General features: G+C 37.1%; 1 protein-coding gene across 2 annotated transcripts; it reads right to left on the bottom strand.

The window, feature by feature from the left end:
• Positions 1-586: 586 nt before the first annotated feature.
• LOC107819863 (putative BPI/LBP family protein At1g04970) lies at positions 587-16143 on the bottom strand. 2 transcript variants are annotated; one of them, XM_016646024.2, is made up of 6 exons: positions 15450-16143; positions 14219-14358; positions 13184-13559; positions 12648-12896; positions 11522-11647; positions 587-982 (listed from the first exon to the last, which is right to left on the bottom strand). In XM_016646024.2, the coding sequence occupies exons 1-6, from the start codon at positions 15858-15860 to the stop codon at positions 800-802; spliced, it is 1485 nt and encodes a 494-aa protein (XP_016501510.1). In that variant the 5' UTR covers positions 15861-16143; the 3' UTR covers positions 587-799. The 2 variants fall into 2 exon arrangements, with proteins under 2 accessions (XP_016501510.1, XP_075090965.1); XM_075234864.1 differs by lacking the exon at positions 587-982 and adding an exon at positions 5912-7229 and having other exon boundaries at positions 15450-16056.
• Between the last annotated feature and the right edge of the window lie 581 nt (positions 16144-16724).

The raw sequence follows: 16724 nt of genomic DNA, 5'->3' as shown, positions 1-16724 counted from the left end.
TTGATGTTTTCGCTGAAATTACAAAATACTCTAAAATGCTAGTACTTGATAAAGGTTTTATTGGATTGTAAGAGTAACTCATTGCATTCACGACCTCATACTGCTAAAGTTTAATATGTACTTTGATTTATCCATTTCCCCTTTCAAATTAAAATAGTTCCATGAGAATGAACATTTATTTAAAACTATACAGCAACAAAACAAAAGTCAAATTGAATTTTGAATATAATGCTACAAAAATGCAATAAATATGAGGCCACTTATTTTACTATTCGTGGTAGAACATTTACTTGCACGCATGAAAACGAAAAAGCATTTTCTAAAAGAAATTTCATATCGTTGATTTGCTATAAAATCGGTCTTCATCCCAAAAAAAAAAATCATAGTAGATGTTATTTCTTCATTCTTCCTGTATTTTAAGTTAATGTTATTATTTGAATCAAAAACATTACATGATATCCAAATATTCTCCTGAAAACTTTCACATTCTTCTGGAATACTCATGTTTTCATTCGTTAAAGTAAAAAAACAGCTATACAACCTTAACCAAAAAATAAAAAATAAAAAAAAATCTTGTACAAGCCTGTGTAGGCAATGGTATAAAGAGGATTTATATAGAAAACAAGAGAGAAGGATTTACAATAGCTATATGTGCAACATGCATATAGCAATTACAAACAAGAAACAAAAGAAAACACATCCTACACCTAGTTTACATTTGTCTATCAATGTGCAACTACATTTAATACAAGGTCTGATACAGTGGGAATGAGGGACTCACAACCATAGGAAGTAGGAACTAACTTATACTTAATTGTTTGACTGGTCCAACATCACTGCAAATCTTAATCCATGAATCACTGCACAGGATTTTAGCATTTTGAAGCATGTATCCATGAAACGTAGGCAGTGAATATCCTCTACTAAGTTTTAAATTTATGTATGGCAGTATCACAGTCCTCAGTGCAGTTGACATCAGTACCTACAAGAGTTTTAATGATTCGGGTCAGTTTTATCATATCACCTAAAGAAGGAACGTTAATATGTTATCACGGAATCATAACATGGTAAAACAATCTCCAAAGCTGATATAAATCGTAATGGGATGAAACAAATACTAGGGCCAATGCTTCAGCATTTACAGAGGGGCACTTGCTGGTCTAACTTACAGCACGTAAACATCAAACAAAATCACTTGACTAGCAGAGAGAACGCAAATCATCGGAAAGGGAGACTACAAATCGACTTTGAATCATCCATGACTGGTAAACACACACTATTCACTACTGAATGTATCATGCTAGCGCTGATGACATGTGACGAATACTACAATCTCAAAGTATATTGATAAGAACTAAAGGTCTATTACAATTACTAGTTGCCGAACCAACTCTCAAATTGCAGCTAACAATAGAAATACTGAATATAAGATAGTTGTGGATATAGGAGAAGATACACAAATAGAAGAAGGGAGATGAGAAGCTTAAACTCAGAGCAAGGAGATGAGAGGAACAGACATTTTCTTCTTCAACAATAGGCATATTCCCAAAATCTCAGACCACCGTCCCTTTTAACAAAACCATTACGCCCACTAATCCACCTGGATCCCAAATTAACCTGGCCCAATTATTTGTTCTCAGCCCAATAACTATTTGTATGACATTGGACTGGGGCTGATTCATAACAATATTCCCGTCCCCAATAAGAACCTTGTCCTCAAGGTTCGAGAGAGGAAACTCTGATGTTATAGTCACATGACAAGCCACCAGGTAGATAAAAGTCTCATACAATTGGATGCCAATAGATCCATCAAGAGCACAACTTGGATCACAAGGAAGTTTAGAAGCATTGGAAATATAATACAGCCAACAACATACATCTTTTCTAAAAATCAGCTTGTCATCATCTGAGAGTTTCTCATCGAAAGCTATAGCAAGTTCAAGCTTTCTAACTGTCTCCATTAACGTTGTTATAAATCTGGATTGCTGTAATAAATAATTAAACCATTAAACTTTCTAAAATATATAAACAAAAAAGAAAGTTAGTAATACTTGTTTAACGAAATAAATTCTGGAAAAACAGTATAGGAATAAATCGAGCTCACTGAATACACAGTGTGTCCTTAAGAAAATTATTCCCCTTAAGTACCCGAGGTGCTGGAATATATCCTCCCAGGATAGAACGATTTAACTCACCGGAGTGTTGGTACCAAACACGCCGGTGAACAGCGAGCCACTCGAAGGCTGTAAAACACACTGGAATTTTTGTGCAGAAGAAGAAGAAGAAGATCAGAAAATTTCGTAAGGAAAGATTCTGGGATTCAAAGTATATTTATAGAGTTGTTGGCATTGTTTCTGAAAAGGTTTGCAACTTTTCAGAAACAGCCATGGCTGTTGGAACAGGTTGTTTGAAATATTGCGGGAAAACGGATTTAAAATAATCCGGAAAAAAAAACGGGCCTGACCGGACCGGGTCGCGGGTCATGGGTTATTCCGGATTGAATTTTTCGTTAATTTTTAATTAATTAATTAATTAATTGAAAGAAATTTTGTCCAAAAAGATTAATCAATCAATCGATCTTTGACCAAATCCAAATCCGAAGCTGAAGCCGAAGCCGAAACCGAAGCCGAGCCGAGCGACGGCGGCGGCGCGAGGCTTGCCTTCTTCTTAACTCTTTAAGAGATAGAAGAAGAGCAATTATATATATACCCATCAAAAGCCTTCTTTTCCTCCAATATGGGACAATGTCCCTTTGCCAAGGAGGGAAACTCAAATATTTCATTTTTCCTCCATTTCTCATTCACCCTCTTTAAGCTACACAAGCTTAAAATCCCAACAATCCCCCACATGAATGGGGAATGGCTATAAAATAAAGGAATGCACGGACGCGTGTGTGTTTTACATGCAAGAATTAATTGCATCTGGATAAGTAAGTTTCCCTTTGAACTTTCCGTAGTGAACTTATATCGGATATACTCGGTCAATCGATAGATTTGATATCTTTGAACCGTCGAGCTTTGTTGTATACCTAGACAACATAAGTCACACAATCAATCCTTAACCATCTATGGTTCTCACGGTTGTGTTCGTTTCAGCCATGAACACCGCCTGATTTCATGAGTGGTTAGAGAATGGGCATTTACTTTCATTCCCCTTGAAGCGGCTTACACTTCACACTCACATAGGTGATTTCTAAACGTGTAATCCTATAGACACACTATCTGGTCATATCCTGCCAGACTTAGCAAATCATTAAAAAACCTTTAAGCTTTGTTGACTCATCAAAAAGCCTTAATGCTTTACCTCGATTTCTGAACATTGTCTTCATCACGAGAATGGGTTGAGTTATTTGACAATGTTGAACCGTCATTCATAACTTTGTTTGATCTCTTTGAACCTAGCTCATGGGATCTCCAGTCTGCTAGGTAGAGTTACCGCCATGATGACTTGTCCTAGACCTTAACCCCATTCCCTTTGATGATCTTTCAACTGCCTCTCTAGATAGGCCTTTTGTAAGTGAATCTGACACGTTATCTCTTGACTTTACGTAGTCAATTGTGATAACACCACTAGAGAGTAGTTGTCTAACGGTATTGTGTCTCCGTCGTATATGACGAGATTTTCCGTTATACATAACGCTCCCTGCCCTGCATATTGCCGCTTGACTATTACAATATATACAAATAGGTGCCAAAGGTTTGGGCCAAAATGGAATATCTTCCAAGAAATTCCGGAGCCATTCAGCTTCTTCACCGGCCTTATCTAAAGCTATGAATTCAGATTCCATTGTAGAACGGGCGATGCATGTTTGTTTGGATGATTTCCAAGACACTGCTCCACCCCCAATTGTGAAAACATATCCACTCGTGGATTTAACTTCAGATGATCCAGTGATCCAATTTGCATCACTATATCCCTCGATCACGGAGGGATATTTGTTATAATGCAAAGCGTAATTTTGGGTATGTTTGAGATACCCCAAAACTCGTTTCATTGCCATCCAATGTATGTGATTGGGATTACTTGTAAACCGACTCAGTTTACTAATAGCACATGCTATATCTGGTCGCGTACAATTCATGATATACATCAAACTTCCCAATACTCTTGCATTGTCCAGTTGTGAGTCACTTTCACCTTCATTCTTTTGAAGTGCATAACTCGCGTCAATTGGAGTCTTAGCAATTTTGAAATCCAAATACTTGAACTTGTCAAGTACCTTTTCAATGTAGTGAGACTGTGATAATGCTAGACCTTGTGGAGTCTTGTGAATTCTGATTCCTAAGATCACATTAGCAACTCCTAAGTCTTTCATATCGAATTTGCTAGCCAACATGCGCTTAGTAGCATTTATATCTGCTCTGCCATGTTTTTGCTCATTATCAACATGTCATCAACATATAAACAAACAATGACTTCATGACCTTGAGTGTTTTTAATGTAAACACATTTGTCGCACTCGTTGATTTTAAACCCACTTGCCAACATTGTTTGGTCAAATTTGGCATGCCATTGTTTGGGTGCTTGTTTAAGTCCATAAAGCGACTTAACAATTTTGCACACTTTCTTTTCTTTACCAGGAACCACAAAACCCTCAGGTTGTTCCATGTAAATCTCTTACTCTAATTCTCCATTTAAGAAAGCTGTTTTAACATCCATTTGATGGATTTCAAGACCATACACGGCCGCTAGTGCCACTAACACCCTATTATCCTCGTTACTGGCGAGTAAGTGTCAAAGTAATCAAGGCCTTCCTTTTGTCTATAACCTTTGACAACAAGTCTTGCCTTATATTTGTCAATAGTGCCATCAGCTTTCACTTTCCGTTTAAAGATCCATTTCGAACCTAAAGGCTTATTTCCCGGAGGAAGATCTACCAATTCCCATGTATGGTTATCCAAAATTGATTGAATCTCACTATTGACTGTCTCTTTCCAAAACGCTGAATCAGAAGATGACATAGCTGCTTTAAAAGTTTGAGGCTCATTTTCAAGCAAGAATGCCACAAAATCTGATCCAAAGGAAGTAGATGTTCTTTGACGCTTGCTACGCCTTGGATCTTCTATACTTGGAGTATTTTCCTTTGGTTCTTCCCGAGGTCGGAATTTCGGGATTATTGAATTTATGAACCAAAAACCGACATGCTTTACTGTTTGTAGCATATCCAATGAAAACGCAAACCCTTTTAGGTAAAGGAACTTGTACCTTTGCTAGACACCCCCACACTTTGAAATATTTCAAGTTGGGTTTTCTTCCTTTCCATTTTTCATATGGAATAGATTGCGTTTTGCTGTGGGGTACTCTGTTGAGTATTCGGTTAGCTGTATGGATAGCTTCGCCCCACAAACTCTGCGGTAATCCGGAACTTATTAATAAAGAATTCATCATTTCCTTTAATGTCCGATTTTTCATTTCCGCAATTCCATTGGATTGAGGTGTGTAAGGTGCAGTAGTTTGATGGATAATTCCATATTCCGAACATATTTCTGCAAACGGAGATTCATATTCTCCACCTCTATCACTTCTAATCATTTTGATCTTTTTATTCATTTGATTCTCCACTTCATTCTTGTATTGCTTAAATGCTTCAATTGCTTCATCCTTACTATTAAGCAAATAAACATAACAATATCGAGTGCAATCGTCAATAAAAGTAATAAAATACTTTTTCCCACCTCGAGATGGTGTCGACTTCATATCACAAATATCAGTATGAATTAAGTCTAAAGGATTTGAATTCCTTTCAATAGACTTATAAGGATGTTTTACAAACTTAGACTCAACACATATTTGACATATTGATTTATTACACTCGAATTTAGGCAATACTTCTAAATTAATTAACTTCCACAAGGTTTTGTAATTGACATGTCCTAAACGAATATGCCATAAATCATTTGACTCCAATAAATAAGAAGAAACTGAAATTTTATTCATACTGTCAACAACCATTATATTTAGTTTGAAGAGACCCTCTGTGAAGTAGCCCTTTCCAACTTACAACAACTTTATCAGAAACAAATACACATTTGAATCCATTCTTAACAAGTAAAGAAGTAGAAACTAAATTCTTCCTAATAGTAGAAACATGAAGAACGTTGTTGAGTGTTAACACCTTCCCGGAAGTCATCTTCAGGAATATCTTCCCATAACCTTCAATCTTGGTTGTTGCAGTATTTCTCATGGAAAGCTCTTCTTCGGGACCAGCAGTAGAGTAAGTCGCAAATGCTTCCTTGACAGCACAAACATGTCGAGCTGGCTCCAGAGTCAATCCACCACTCCTTCGGATTTCCAACTAGGTTGCATTCCGAAAGCATTGCATACAGATCATCAATGTCATCATTCTTCTCCACTATGTTGGCATGTCTCTTCTTCTTATACTTTTTCGGGAGACGACAATCAGGAGCTTTGTGACCGGTTTTTCCACAATTGTAGCAGCTGCCCTTGAATTTCTTTTTGTTCTGCTCCTTAGTCTGTCCAGAAGGCCTCTTTCTCTTCTTACTTTTTGGAGCAGTCTCCTCAACGATATTAGCTTCCATGATCGTTGAATTTCCACGAGACTTCTTCTCGGCTGTTTTGTTGTCTTCCTCAATCTTGAGACGAATCACAAGATCTTCCAACTTCATTTCTTTGCGCTTGTGCTTAAGATAGCTCTTGAAATCTCTCCACGAATGAGGCAATTTTTCAATCATTGCAGCCACTTGAAATGTTTCATTCACGACCATACCTTCAGCAATAAGGTCATGAAAAATAAGTTGAAGCTCCTGAACTTGGATTCCAACAGTTTTGTTGTCTATCATTTTATAGTCTAGAAACTTGACAACCACGAACTTCTTCAAGCATGCATCTTCAGTCTTGTACTTCTTCTCAAGTGCGTCCCATAATTCTTTCGAAGTATTCATCGCACTGTAGACATTGTACAAGTCATCCTCTAAAGCGCTTAAGATATAGCCTTTGCAAAGAAAATCTGCCTACTTCCACGCCTCAACAATCATGAATTTCTCGTTGTCCGGCATGTCCGAAGCAGGCACTGGAGGTTCTTCACTAGTGAATTTCTGCATACCAAGTGTGGTAAGCCAGAAGAACACCCTTTGCTGCCATACTTTGAAGTTGACTCCGAAAAATTTCACCGATTTCTCTGCCGGTGGAACAGCAGTCCGGCTTGACGAGGCTATCGTCGTTGCCGCAACAGTCGCAGAAGAATTTCCGTTATCAATTGCCATTTCTCACTGTAAACAACAGAAGAGTTCAATTAATGGCAAAACCAGAACAGTAAACAATATTGTTATTAACAACAAACAGTATGTATAATAAATAAAACCGAAGTTTTTGTATATTGTTTCACAGAAAACGATGAAGTTTTTATGTTCTTCAAATCGTTTTCTGAATTTCAATACTCTGATGAAGTTTTTATATCTTCAAATCAGAATAGTAAAATTCAGAAGGAGTAGAAAACCACCCAGGTTTTAATCTCCACAAACAAAATACAGAATATAATAAAATAATTTCCTTAAGATTGTTATAAATCTGGATTGCTGTAATAAACAATTAAACCATTAAACTTTCTGAAATATATAAACAAAACAGAAAGTTAGTAATACTTGTTTAACGAAATAAATTCTGGAAAAACAGTATAGGAATAAATCGAGTTCACTGAATACACAGTGTGTCCTTAAGGAAATTATTCCCCTCAAGTACCCGAGGTGCTGGAATATATCCTCCCAGGATAGAACGATTTAACTCACCGGAGTGTTGGTACCAAAAACGCCGGTGAACAGCGAGCCACTCGAAGGCTGTAAAACACACTGGAATTTTTGTGCAGAAGAAGAAGAAGAAGATCAGAAAATTTCGTAAGGAAAGATTCTGGGATTCAAAGTATATTTATAGAGTTGTTGGCATTGTTTCTGAAAAGGTTTGCAACCTTTCAGAAACAGCCATGGCTGTTGGAACAGGTTGTTTGAAATATTGCGGGAAAACGAATTTAAAATAATTCGGGAAAGAAAACGTGCCTGACCGGACCGGGTCGCGGGTCATGGGTTATTCCGGATTGAATTTATCGTTAATTATTTAATTAATTAATTAAATAATTGAAAGGAATTTTGTCCAAAAAGATTAATCAATCAATCTTTGACCAAATCCCAATCTCAATCCGAAGCTGAAGCCGAGCCGAGCGACGACGGTGCGAGGCTTGCCTTCTTCTTAACTCTTTAAGAGCTAGAAGAAGAGCAATTATACCCATCAAAAGCCTTTTCTTCCTCCAATATGGGACAATGTCCCTTTGCCAAGAAGGGAAACTCAAATATTTCATTTTCCCTTCATTTCTCATTCACCCTCTTTAACCTACACAAGCTTAAAATCCCAACAGAAATATCAATTGACCCACTTTTAAGCTTTGCTATTACAGCATCCATGATAGAAGTTAAACATTTAAGTATGTCACCAACAAATCCATCTCCAATACGATTTGGATCAATAACTTTTACTTTAATTCCATACGCACTTCCCTTGTATTCTTTGGTAGAAGATATGGGGAGAGACACCATCCCGACAATATAAACAGCACTACCCCTAAAGCTCGTTGCAGTCATGTCGCTCAAAGTGCATTCTACATTCTCACATACAACCTTGGCTTTAGTTGATCTTTGTTCACTTATTGACACATTGGAACCAAGAAGGAGTTGTACCCTGGAGAAGTCATACTGTGCAACATTAGATACAAAGACCTCAGTTTCTTCTACTGTGCAACATTAGATACAAAGACCTCAGTTTCTTCTACTGAAAGATTTTTATAAAGTGTTTCTGCAATTGCTCTGCGTAGGTCAGTCGTAGGTAAGTACATGAAGCTCCCCATGTGCATCTGACCAGTAGCAAACCATTTGCATATATGTAAGCCAAAGGAATTTTCAGGCCAGGGAGTGACTCGAGTAACTCGCTGTATTCTATTGTGCTTCCGCTGCTCTTTAAAAAGTTTATGCCGACCGAAAATCTGAATCTGAAATGCATTTGAACTTGTAGCCAACACAGACATAGAGGATTGTAAATCCTTCTCGGCCACACCAGCACACATTGTAAAACACATACTAGCTTTACCAACGGTAGCAAATAACACAAAACGAAAGGCAATATTAACGAACAACTCTAATACAGTGTTATTAGATATGACACCTATTCCAACAGTCTCGACCTCATTGCTCCAGTACGAGGGATGCAAACGTGAACCAGGGTCAAATGGAAAGTCAAGTCCGAAGTGAGCAGTTGAAAATAGATGCAAATTGAAGATAAGTGCAAGAACAAAGAAACTTGCCCTCCTACAAGCACTGGAACTGAATAATGCCCACCCAGCAATGGCATATATAGAAACAGGCATGCTCATTACGAGCTCTCCTGCTTCATCTGGTGTAATTCCATAAATGTTTGTCATTATCTCATAGTAACGTAGAGATACCAGTACCACCATCGCATTATTCTTCTCAACCATATTCAAAATTGCTTTCTTAGTATTAGAAGGCAAAGTAGCACAACCATTTAGTATTATGCAACTCAAAACTACAAGCTGAGAATCTCGTAGTAAAGGTTGCTTAATTACCAACACAAACTCTTCATCCCAATTTGGATTTTCAGACTCAACAAATAAAATGTATCTAAGACAAACTTCTCAATAGCTGAAACCCCATTAACTATTGCGAACTTCTTATCATGTTGCTGTACATACTCGTAGCAAGCCAGAAAAGGAATCAACCATGATTTCTTATATGAAACATGACCGAGTAACTCTAAAGCATCTTTTTTGGGACTTTCAGTGAACACCTTGTTCACATGGCTTATTTTTCCTACTTCCAAAGCGAAGCCAGTCGCATGGAAGACGATCTGTGCATTTGGTTTTTCAACACAGGATAAAAGCAAGGGTGAGTAGTCATAAGAAACTGGTAATGAATCATCATGCGCAAATTGATATAGCACAACCGAGTCAGTTCCTTCTGAATTTTTGTCAAGCACTTCGTCTTCATCGTTTGCTAAAGTTGTAGTGTCACAATCTGTATAATCTATAGGTTCAAGTTCAACAGAGTCCGAAGCAACCTGGATTTTAGGAGACGGAACTGAAGATGGCAATTCATGAGAATCACACTCGTTAGCTCCATTGGACAACTTATCGAACACATTGGCTGCCTCTGAGTTTCCACCGTTGAAGGCGGCCTCCAAGTCAGACGAGTTTGGGACATGGCTCAGAGTTGCAACTGGAGATACAGAGGTCGCTTGTGGAACCAATGCGACGTAACTCACGTAGTCAACATGGGATCGTGAAGTATCTTCCCTACTCACTGAATCTGTGAACGTCCTTTGTCGAAATCGTATACACAATTTTTCTTTAAAATGCATCCAATCGAAGAATTGTTTGTTTCGATGCAACCAAGTGAACCAAGCAAGAGCTTCACCATCGAGGTAGAAGTAAGGAAGAGGTAGCCAGTCCTTCTCTGAGAAGCCAAGGTATGTGAAGTACAACTCGGCCCGAAAAATCCAGCTATCCGGGTTGCCGTCGCCACAGAATCTAGGTAGAAACATCATTGTTGTCGGAGTCCGATGGATGAAAGCACCAATGTGACGAATACTACAATCTCAAAGTATATTGATAAGAACTAAGGGTCTATTACAATTACTAGTAACTGAACCAACTCTCAAATTGCAGCTATTAATAGAAATACTGAATATAAGATAGTTGTGGATATAGGAGAAGATACACAAATAGAAGAAGGGAGATGAGAAGCTTAGACTCAGAGCAAGGAGATGAGAGGAACATACATTTTCTTCTTCAACAATAGGCATATACCCAAAATCTCATACCACCGTCCCTTTTAACAGAACCATTACGCTCATTAATCCACCTGGATCCCAAATTAACCTGGCCCATTTATTTGTTCTCAGCCCAATAACTATTTGTATGACATTGGACTGGGGCTGATTCATAACATGACACCTACATTCTCATTGTTATTTCCACTAAACAGACAAGCAGCCAGAAACCCTTAGCAGGTTTTTGAGATAAACAAAAAACAACAAAAATGAGGTCAAATTGATGCAATGCCTAAAGCAGCACATATACTGCTTGTGACGTTTAAGGTCAACATATGTCATGAAATATTTGTTAGGAGTGTAGATGAGCAGTCCACAGAGATTGGCTTGTCATGAAGTATTTGTTAGGAGTGTAAATGAGTAGTCCGCTGAGGTCAACATATGTCATGAAGTATTAGTTACATACAAAGATTTACAGCAATAAGCAAGCAAGAGAGTAGTTCACAGAGAAAGCGACACTGATAGTCTGGGTCAAATACTGAGGAGTGTAAACGACCACTTGTTAACTGTTTTTCTATCTTAGTACTATGAGATCAAAATGTTATTCAATGAAACATCATGACCCAAAAAGTTACCATGTAACTCTCTGAAATTAAGAGTCAGTGCATCAAGAGAGGCCTCAATGGAAAACATAATGAACTGGAAAATAGAGCACAGAGAACTGAAGATATACCCGGACTAGATTCACGTGCAAATTGCCAATTCTACTCCATTTTAAAGATAAAAAGAATTCATCTAATCCAATACTTCCGGCAAGATTATTGTTGGTAAACCATGCAGAAGCTGAACCACTGACTGCCTGAAATCGGAGGGTGAACAGTAACATATAAGTATTTGATATAAGCAGGATTTAAAAGAAGGCGAGCAAGGTCAAAATGACTTCACGAAACATGTGAAATACATAACTTGAATTTTATCATGTAACCCACGGAAGCATCTCTCCATGTTGTTTATTCAGGCATTCCAAATTCATGCACATGAATTAGTAGAAACGCCACATAGTGAGGCAATTTATTCGTATCGGTACTCTTGAGGTTAAAAAAATGAAATATTAAAATGCTTCTTTTAAAACAAGAGTAAGAAGTAGCCAAGGGTTACCCCCCCCCCCCCCTCTTCGGTTGAAGAATCAGCTTGCAATTGTTCTCTTGGTGAAATTCCTCAACTACTCACTTATACTAGCAGCACTCATAAGGTAAAGAGAAAAGGGAACCAATTCAAAGCTGTTAACAACAAATGTTTTTAGCATCTCCAAGAATCGACGAAATACTAATCCAATTCTTTACGGGTAGCAACAGAATTTTTTACTTTTTGCCACTCCATGACAAGTTTTCTTCTGTTGAATATGCAAAGTTTCATTCTAATTAAGACACCAAACGGGGCGAAAAGTAGATTTCAGTTATGTATTGCACGTCCTCATTACAAGCCAATATCAGAATATCAAACACTGAATAAATTTCACTGCAAGGGTTAATAAGAGTAAAGATAGATCCAATGAATTTGATTTTACTTGATTAAGACACAATAAATAGGGAAATAATTTTGATATAAACACGTCCCTATGATAAATAGAAAGCTAAAAAGCTGCACATATGCATTTCTTCATTAACCAACTTATTCTGTACAAAGCTCATTTGACTTTTAATTTCAACCTTTCAATCTATTCTTCCAATTAAAGGATGTTTCATCAGAGTGAGGTCCACTTCCAAAGAGAGTGATAACTAAGAGTAAACGACTAATAACTGCAAGGAAGTGGGTAATAATATTATTTAGGCTAGAATTGATCCTTGTATGAAGCTTACCGTTGAAAAGCAAGCAACTGGTGTCACTTCACCTGAATTCAAAACATTAATCACGACATCTGCATGAACTGTCACATCAATCTGATGTTCTTTAATTTTCAGATTGGGCGGGGAAAATATGGTAACATTCAGAGTCATGTCAGCATTTGGATATTGCCTGTAAAGTTGCGGGATGATGAACCTCCATTCAGCAGTGTTTAACAAGGACTGTTCAGGTACTTTGTCAACAATCCAGTGCATTTTGTTGGCCTGAACAGATAACAGCTATTAGATACAAATCATGCCATATAATATTATGATATGCAACTTGCACAAGTCAGATTTGAAGAGGGGTTTAACATTGAGTACATCCCTTAACTAATTTTCCAAGAATATATAAGAACAAGGCATGTTAAATGATCAATTTCAGAGCTATAACATGGAAAAATACATGTATCCATATAAAGGTAATGCTATTGGATGACTACCTAGAAAAATAACTACTATTCTTCTAATTCTACACTGATTCACTTGGAAGGAGTAGAAGAAGGACTTACATCATAGTAAACAGATGATGCGGACACTAAAACTTTTTCATGCAAGGAAATAGTAACCATGCTTGCCGGATCCCTCACAGGAACTGACGCTAATAAGTGTTCTAGAGACGCTAATAAGTGTTCCAGATGATGGTAAGAAAATGCCGAATATGCGTCCTTGGCACTAATTAACCCATTAATTGAAAGAGTAAGAGAAGTGTCTCGCAATTGTGGGTTGCCAACAAAGGTGACATTTAAAGCAGCAATATTTCTTATTGGAATTTCCTTTGGTAGGGACTGCAATAAAGAATCAAGCTTTACAATCCCTTCTTTCAATTTCTTTGAAATAGCGCTTTCTACAGCGGAAGTTAATCTAACTTCAAAAGCGTCCAGCAACCTGCAAGTAAAAGAGGGAAATCATAATGATGCTAGTAGAACCTATCAAGGAAGCAAACTCAGGGCACAGATAGAATTCTATATATGAGTAGCAGAATCGGTACAAAGGATGGTGAGGATATGATATATGAAAAAACATTACCTCTTGAAAGCATACTAGACAAAATTAGTTACTGCCACAAACCAGAAGAGTTCGAAAAAAATATACCGAATGAACTAGTTTAAGGAATTTTTCATTTGAACTTGGAGAGATCTGTTCACTAACAACTAACGATTCTGTAGTCAGACGGCGGATATGTATAACTCAGAAAATAGTATTCTTTACAGAAGGAATTTTCAGCGATAGATATGAAGAGTTTCAGACGAGCAATGTTACAATGCAACCTAACGCTTTACAAGAAATACAAATATTTGAAGCATCTCAGTATGTTTGTCGCATGCTTGCAGAAAAGAACTATTACAAATTCCAAGATTCAATAATATCTTTTTTGTTTGTGGACCATGGCACATCATACATCAAAAAATCACATTCATACAAGCATAATCGCGTGTCCACCATTGCTTTGTGTGTGTGTGTGTGTGTGTGTGTGTGTGTGTGTTGTGTGTTGAGAGGGAGTGAGAGATAGCTTCAAATAAAACATATATATTCAAAAATGGTACCCTTGATATAGCCAGGATGCTCCACCATCCAACTTTATCGATATATCTTTCACCGAACATCCACAGTCCAGGGGAGAAAGCATAAGTGATCCTTGGTTATTCGTCAGATTGAAAGAAATTCCAACATCCATACCTTCAACCTTAAAGATAAGCAACATTTACACATTTTCTGTAGCATTCACAAGCATCAAATAATAAAGAAAGTGCATGACTATAAAGGACAAAGAAAATGTGAACAAATATACCAGACTTTCACAAATTGCTAGCACATTTAACTATGATTAATACAAGGAGAAGAGATGCAAAGGAAAAGTAGACATGGCAGCTTTGAGATTACAACAGGCAGGAAGGTAGCCCCCCCCCCCCTAACTAGTTGAAATTAATGATTGGTCATATTACACTTTCTTACAAGTGGTGTCTGCAAGGCATCCTTTTAGATGTTTAGAGATTTGTATGCTAGTAGAAATAATAGAGAATCCTTAGCTTGCCTTAAAAACACATTAAAAAGACTAAGTACTGAGTATTCGAACAAAATGGCTCCAACAAGTGAAATGGACATTGAAGATTCATCTAACTAGTTTTGGACTGAGGTATAGTTGTCGTTGTAGTACAGTTACAAAGCTTGTACAACAGGCACCAGCTGGGAGCTACAGCCAGCGGAAAATGGTCAATTGAACACCCTTCGATGGAGAACTATACTACGTATATAGATCAAATATTACATTTTATACATGTATATTTAATCTTGAACACCCTTAGCGAAATTTCTGACTTTGCCACTGCTAGGCACCATGTATGGATGTTATCCTCATTTGCCTACTACAATTAAGATAGTATTGCAGACATGATATGGTTCAAGTTTCGGCTTCTGTACAAGTCTCTTTTTTTGAAGCTTGAAAGTAATCAGATACTTAACCGTGCAACATGCGGACACATAAAATATTTTTCTTGAGCTCTTGTGTAGTTCACTAGCTTCTAGAGTTACTGAACCTGTCTTCCACTTATAATAGCTGCTCCCTAAATCTTAACCCAATTAACTTAAAAAGGGAAACAAGAGTAAAAATTAATTACTTTAAAAGAAAGAATCTATGTTCAGATATGACACAAAAAGACAGCATTTTTAATGTCTTTTGAGCTAATTACAGCAAGAATAAAGACAGCATTTTTAATGTCTTTTGAGCTAATTACAGCAAGAATTTCAGATCAGTTTTCAAGATTTATTGGTGCATACCTGAATGGAAGCTTCTCCATTATCAGTAATAGGAATAGGAAGCCACCAGTTGGTATAAGAATATTCCCAATTCATGGTCATATTGGCAGTGGCACCAGAAACACTAATAACTATACCCGTATCACCAGCTTTAACAGTGGACGAAATTACATGGATTTTATCGACAGTGATATTAGAAAGACCCATATGAACTGTACCAATAATAGGAATATGTTTGGATTTCTCAATTTTAGGCAGGTCAAGGGGAACTAATGAAGACTCAGCCATTTGTACTAGAAACTCCTTCGCAAAATCAAGACCCTTATTTGATATGTCCACTGTGATGTAGCCTTCTTCATTGGATTTAACATGGTTAGTTGAAGAAATAAGGATTAAAGATAGAAAAAAGAAGGAGAAGATATAGTCTGCCATTGAAATTTTTGAGGGGCAGACTCAGAAGAGGAACCCCTTTTGGTTGAATTAAATGGATTTTAATGACGAGATTGAGATGGGTAAAGTTCAAGATTAGAAACTGAGCTTTGATTTGAAGAAATGTTTGGCATGTCAACGAGATTACAATTTTACATTTTGGTTGAGGATTATTGAAAGCAACAGGATGGTTGGTAGTGTCTGGTACTCAATAATAATTGTATGTATTTAGTATTTACTGCGAAGTTCTGGAGTCGTCAATTTTGGACTTTTGCTCCCCGCACATGATTTGCCTGTCGCACATTGCACGGAACTCTAGTATAGTACGAAGAGTTTTTATACTATTGAGTATCGATGAGGGAAAAAAATACTATCAATAACTTTTAATCTTTTATAGAGGCTAATTCTTTTATTCCTTTTACTAATCTCAGTTATCTTTTATAATCATATTTTGAGTACTCTAATGGTACAAATATGTTTTATATTATTTGTCTACGGTAAAATTGATTAGTAACAGGTGGATGAATGACGAGAATACATATGGAACTGGAGACATGTAAGAGATGAGTCGGCAAATAATTGACATTGGATACAAAAATATGATCGGTACAGAATAAATTCTGAAAGCATGGGAACCGAGAACGGAGATTTGAAAGGAAGACATCGATTGGAAAGGACATCATTCAATGAGCAATCGTTACAAAGAATTTCTGTATTAATGATCAGACGTTATGCAGCCATCAAGAGGTGTCTATTCTCATTAAAGAAGAACTTGATTTTGGGATCTTGTCTCCCTGAATAGAGCTATAAATAGGAGAATTTGTATGCATAGTTGGACACGAAAAATCATTTGTACTCAAAGGCTAC

Source organism: Nicotiana tabacum, chromosome 2 (assembly GCF_000715075.1).
Source record: "Nicotiana tabacum cultivar K326 chromosome 2, ASM71507v2, whole genome shotgun sequence".
NCBI classification, from domain to species: domain Eukaryota; kingdom Viridiplantae; phylum Streptophyta; class Magnoliopsida; order Solanales; family Solanaceae; genus Nicotiana; species Nicotiana tabacum.
The sequence above is the reverse complement of the archived record's forward strand: the minus strand, read 5'-3'. Positions and strand labels throughout refer to the sequence as shown.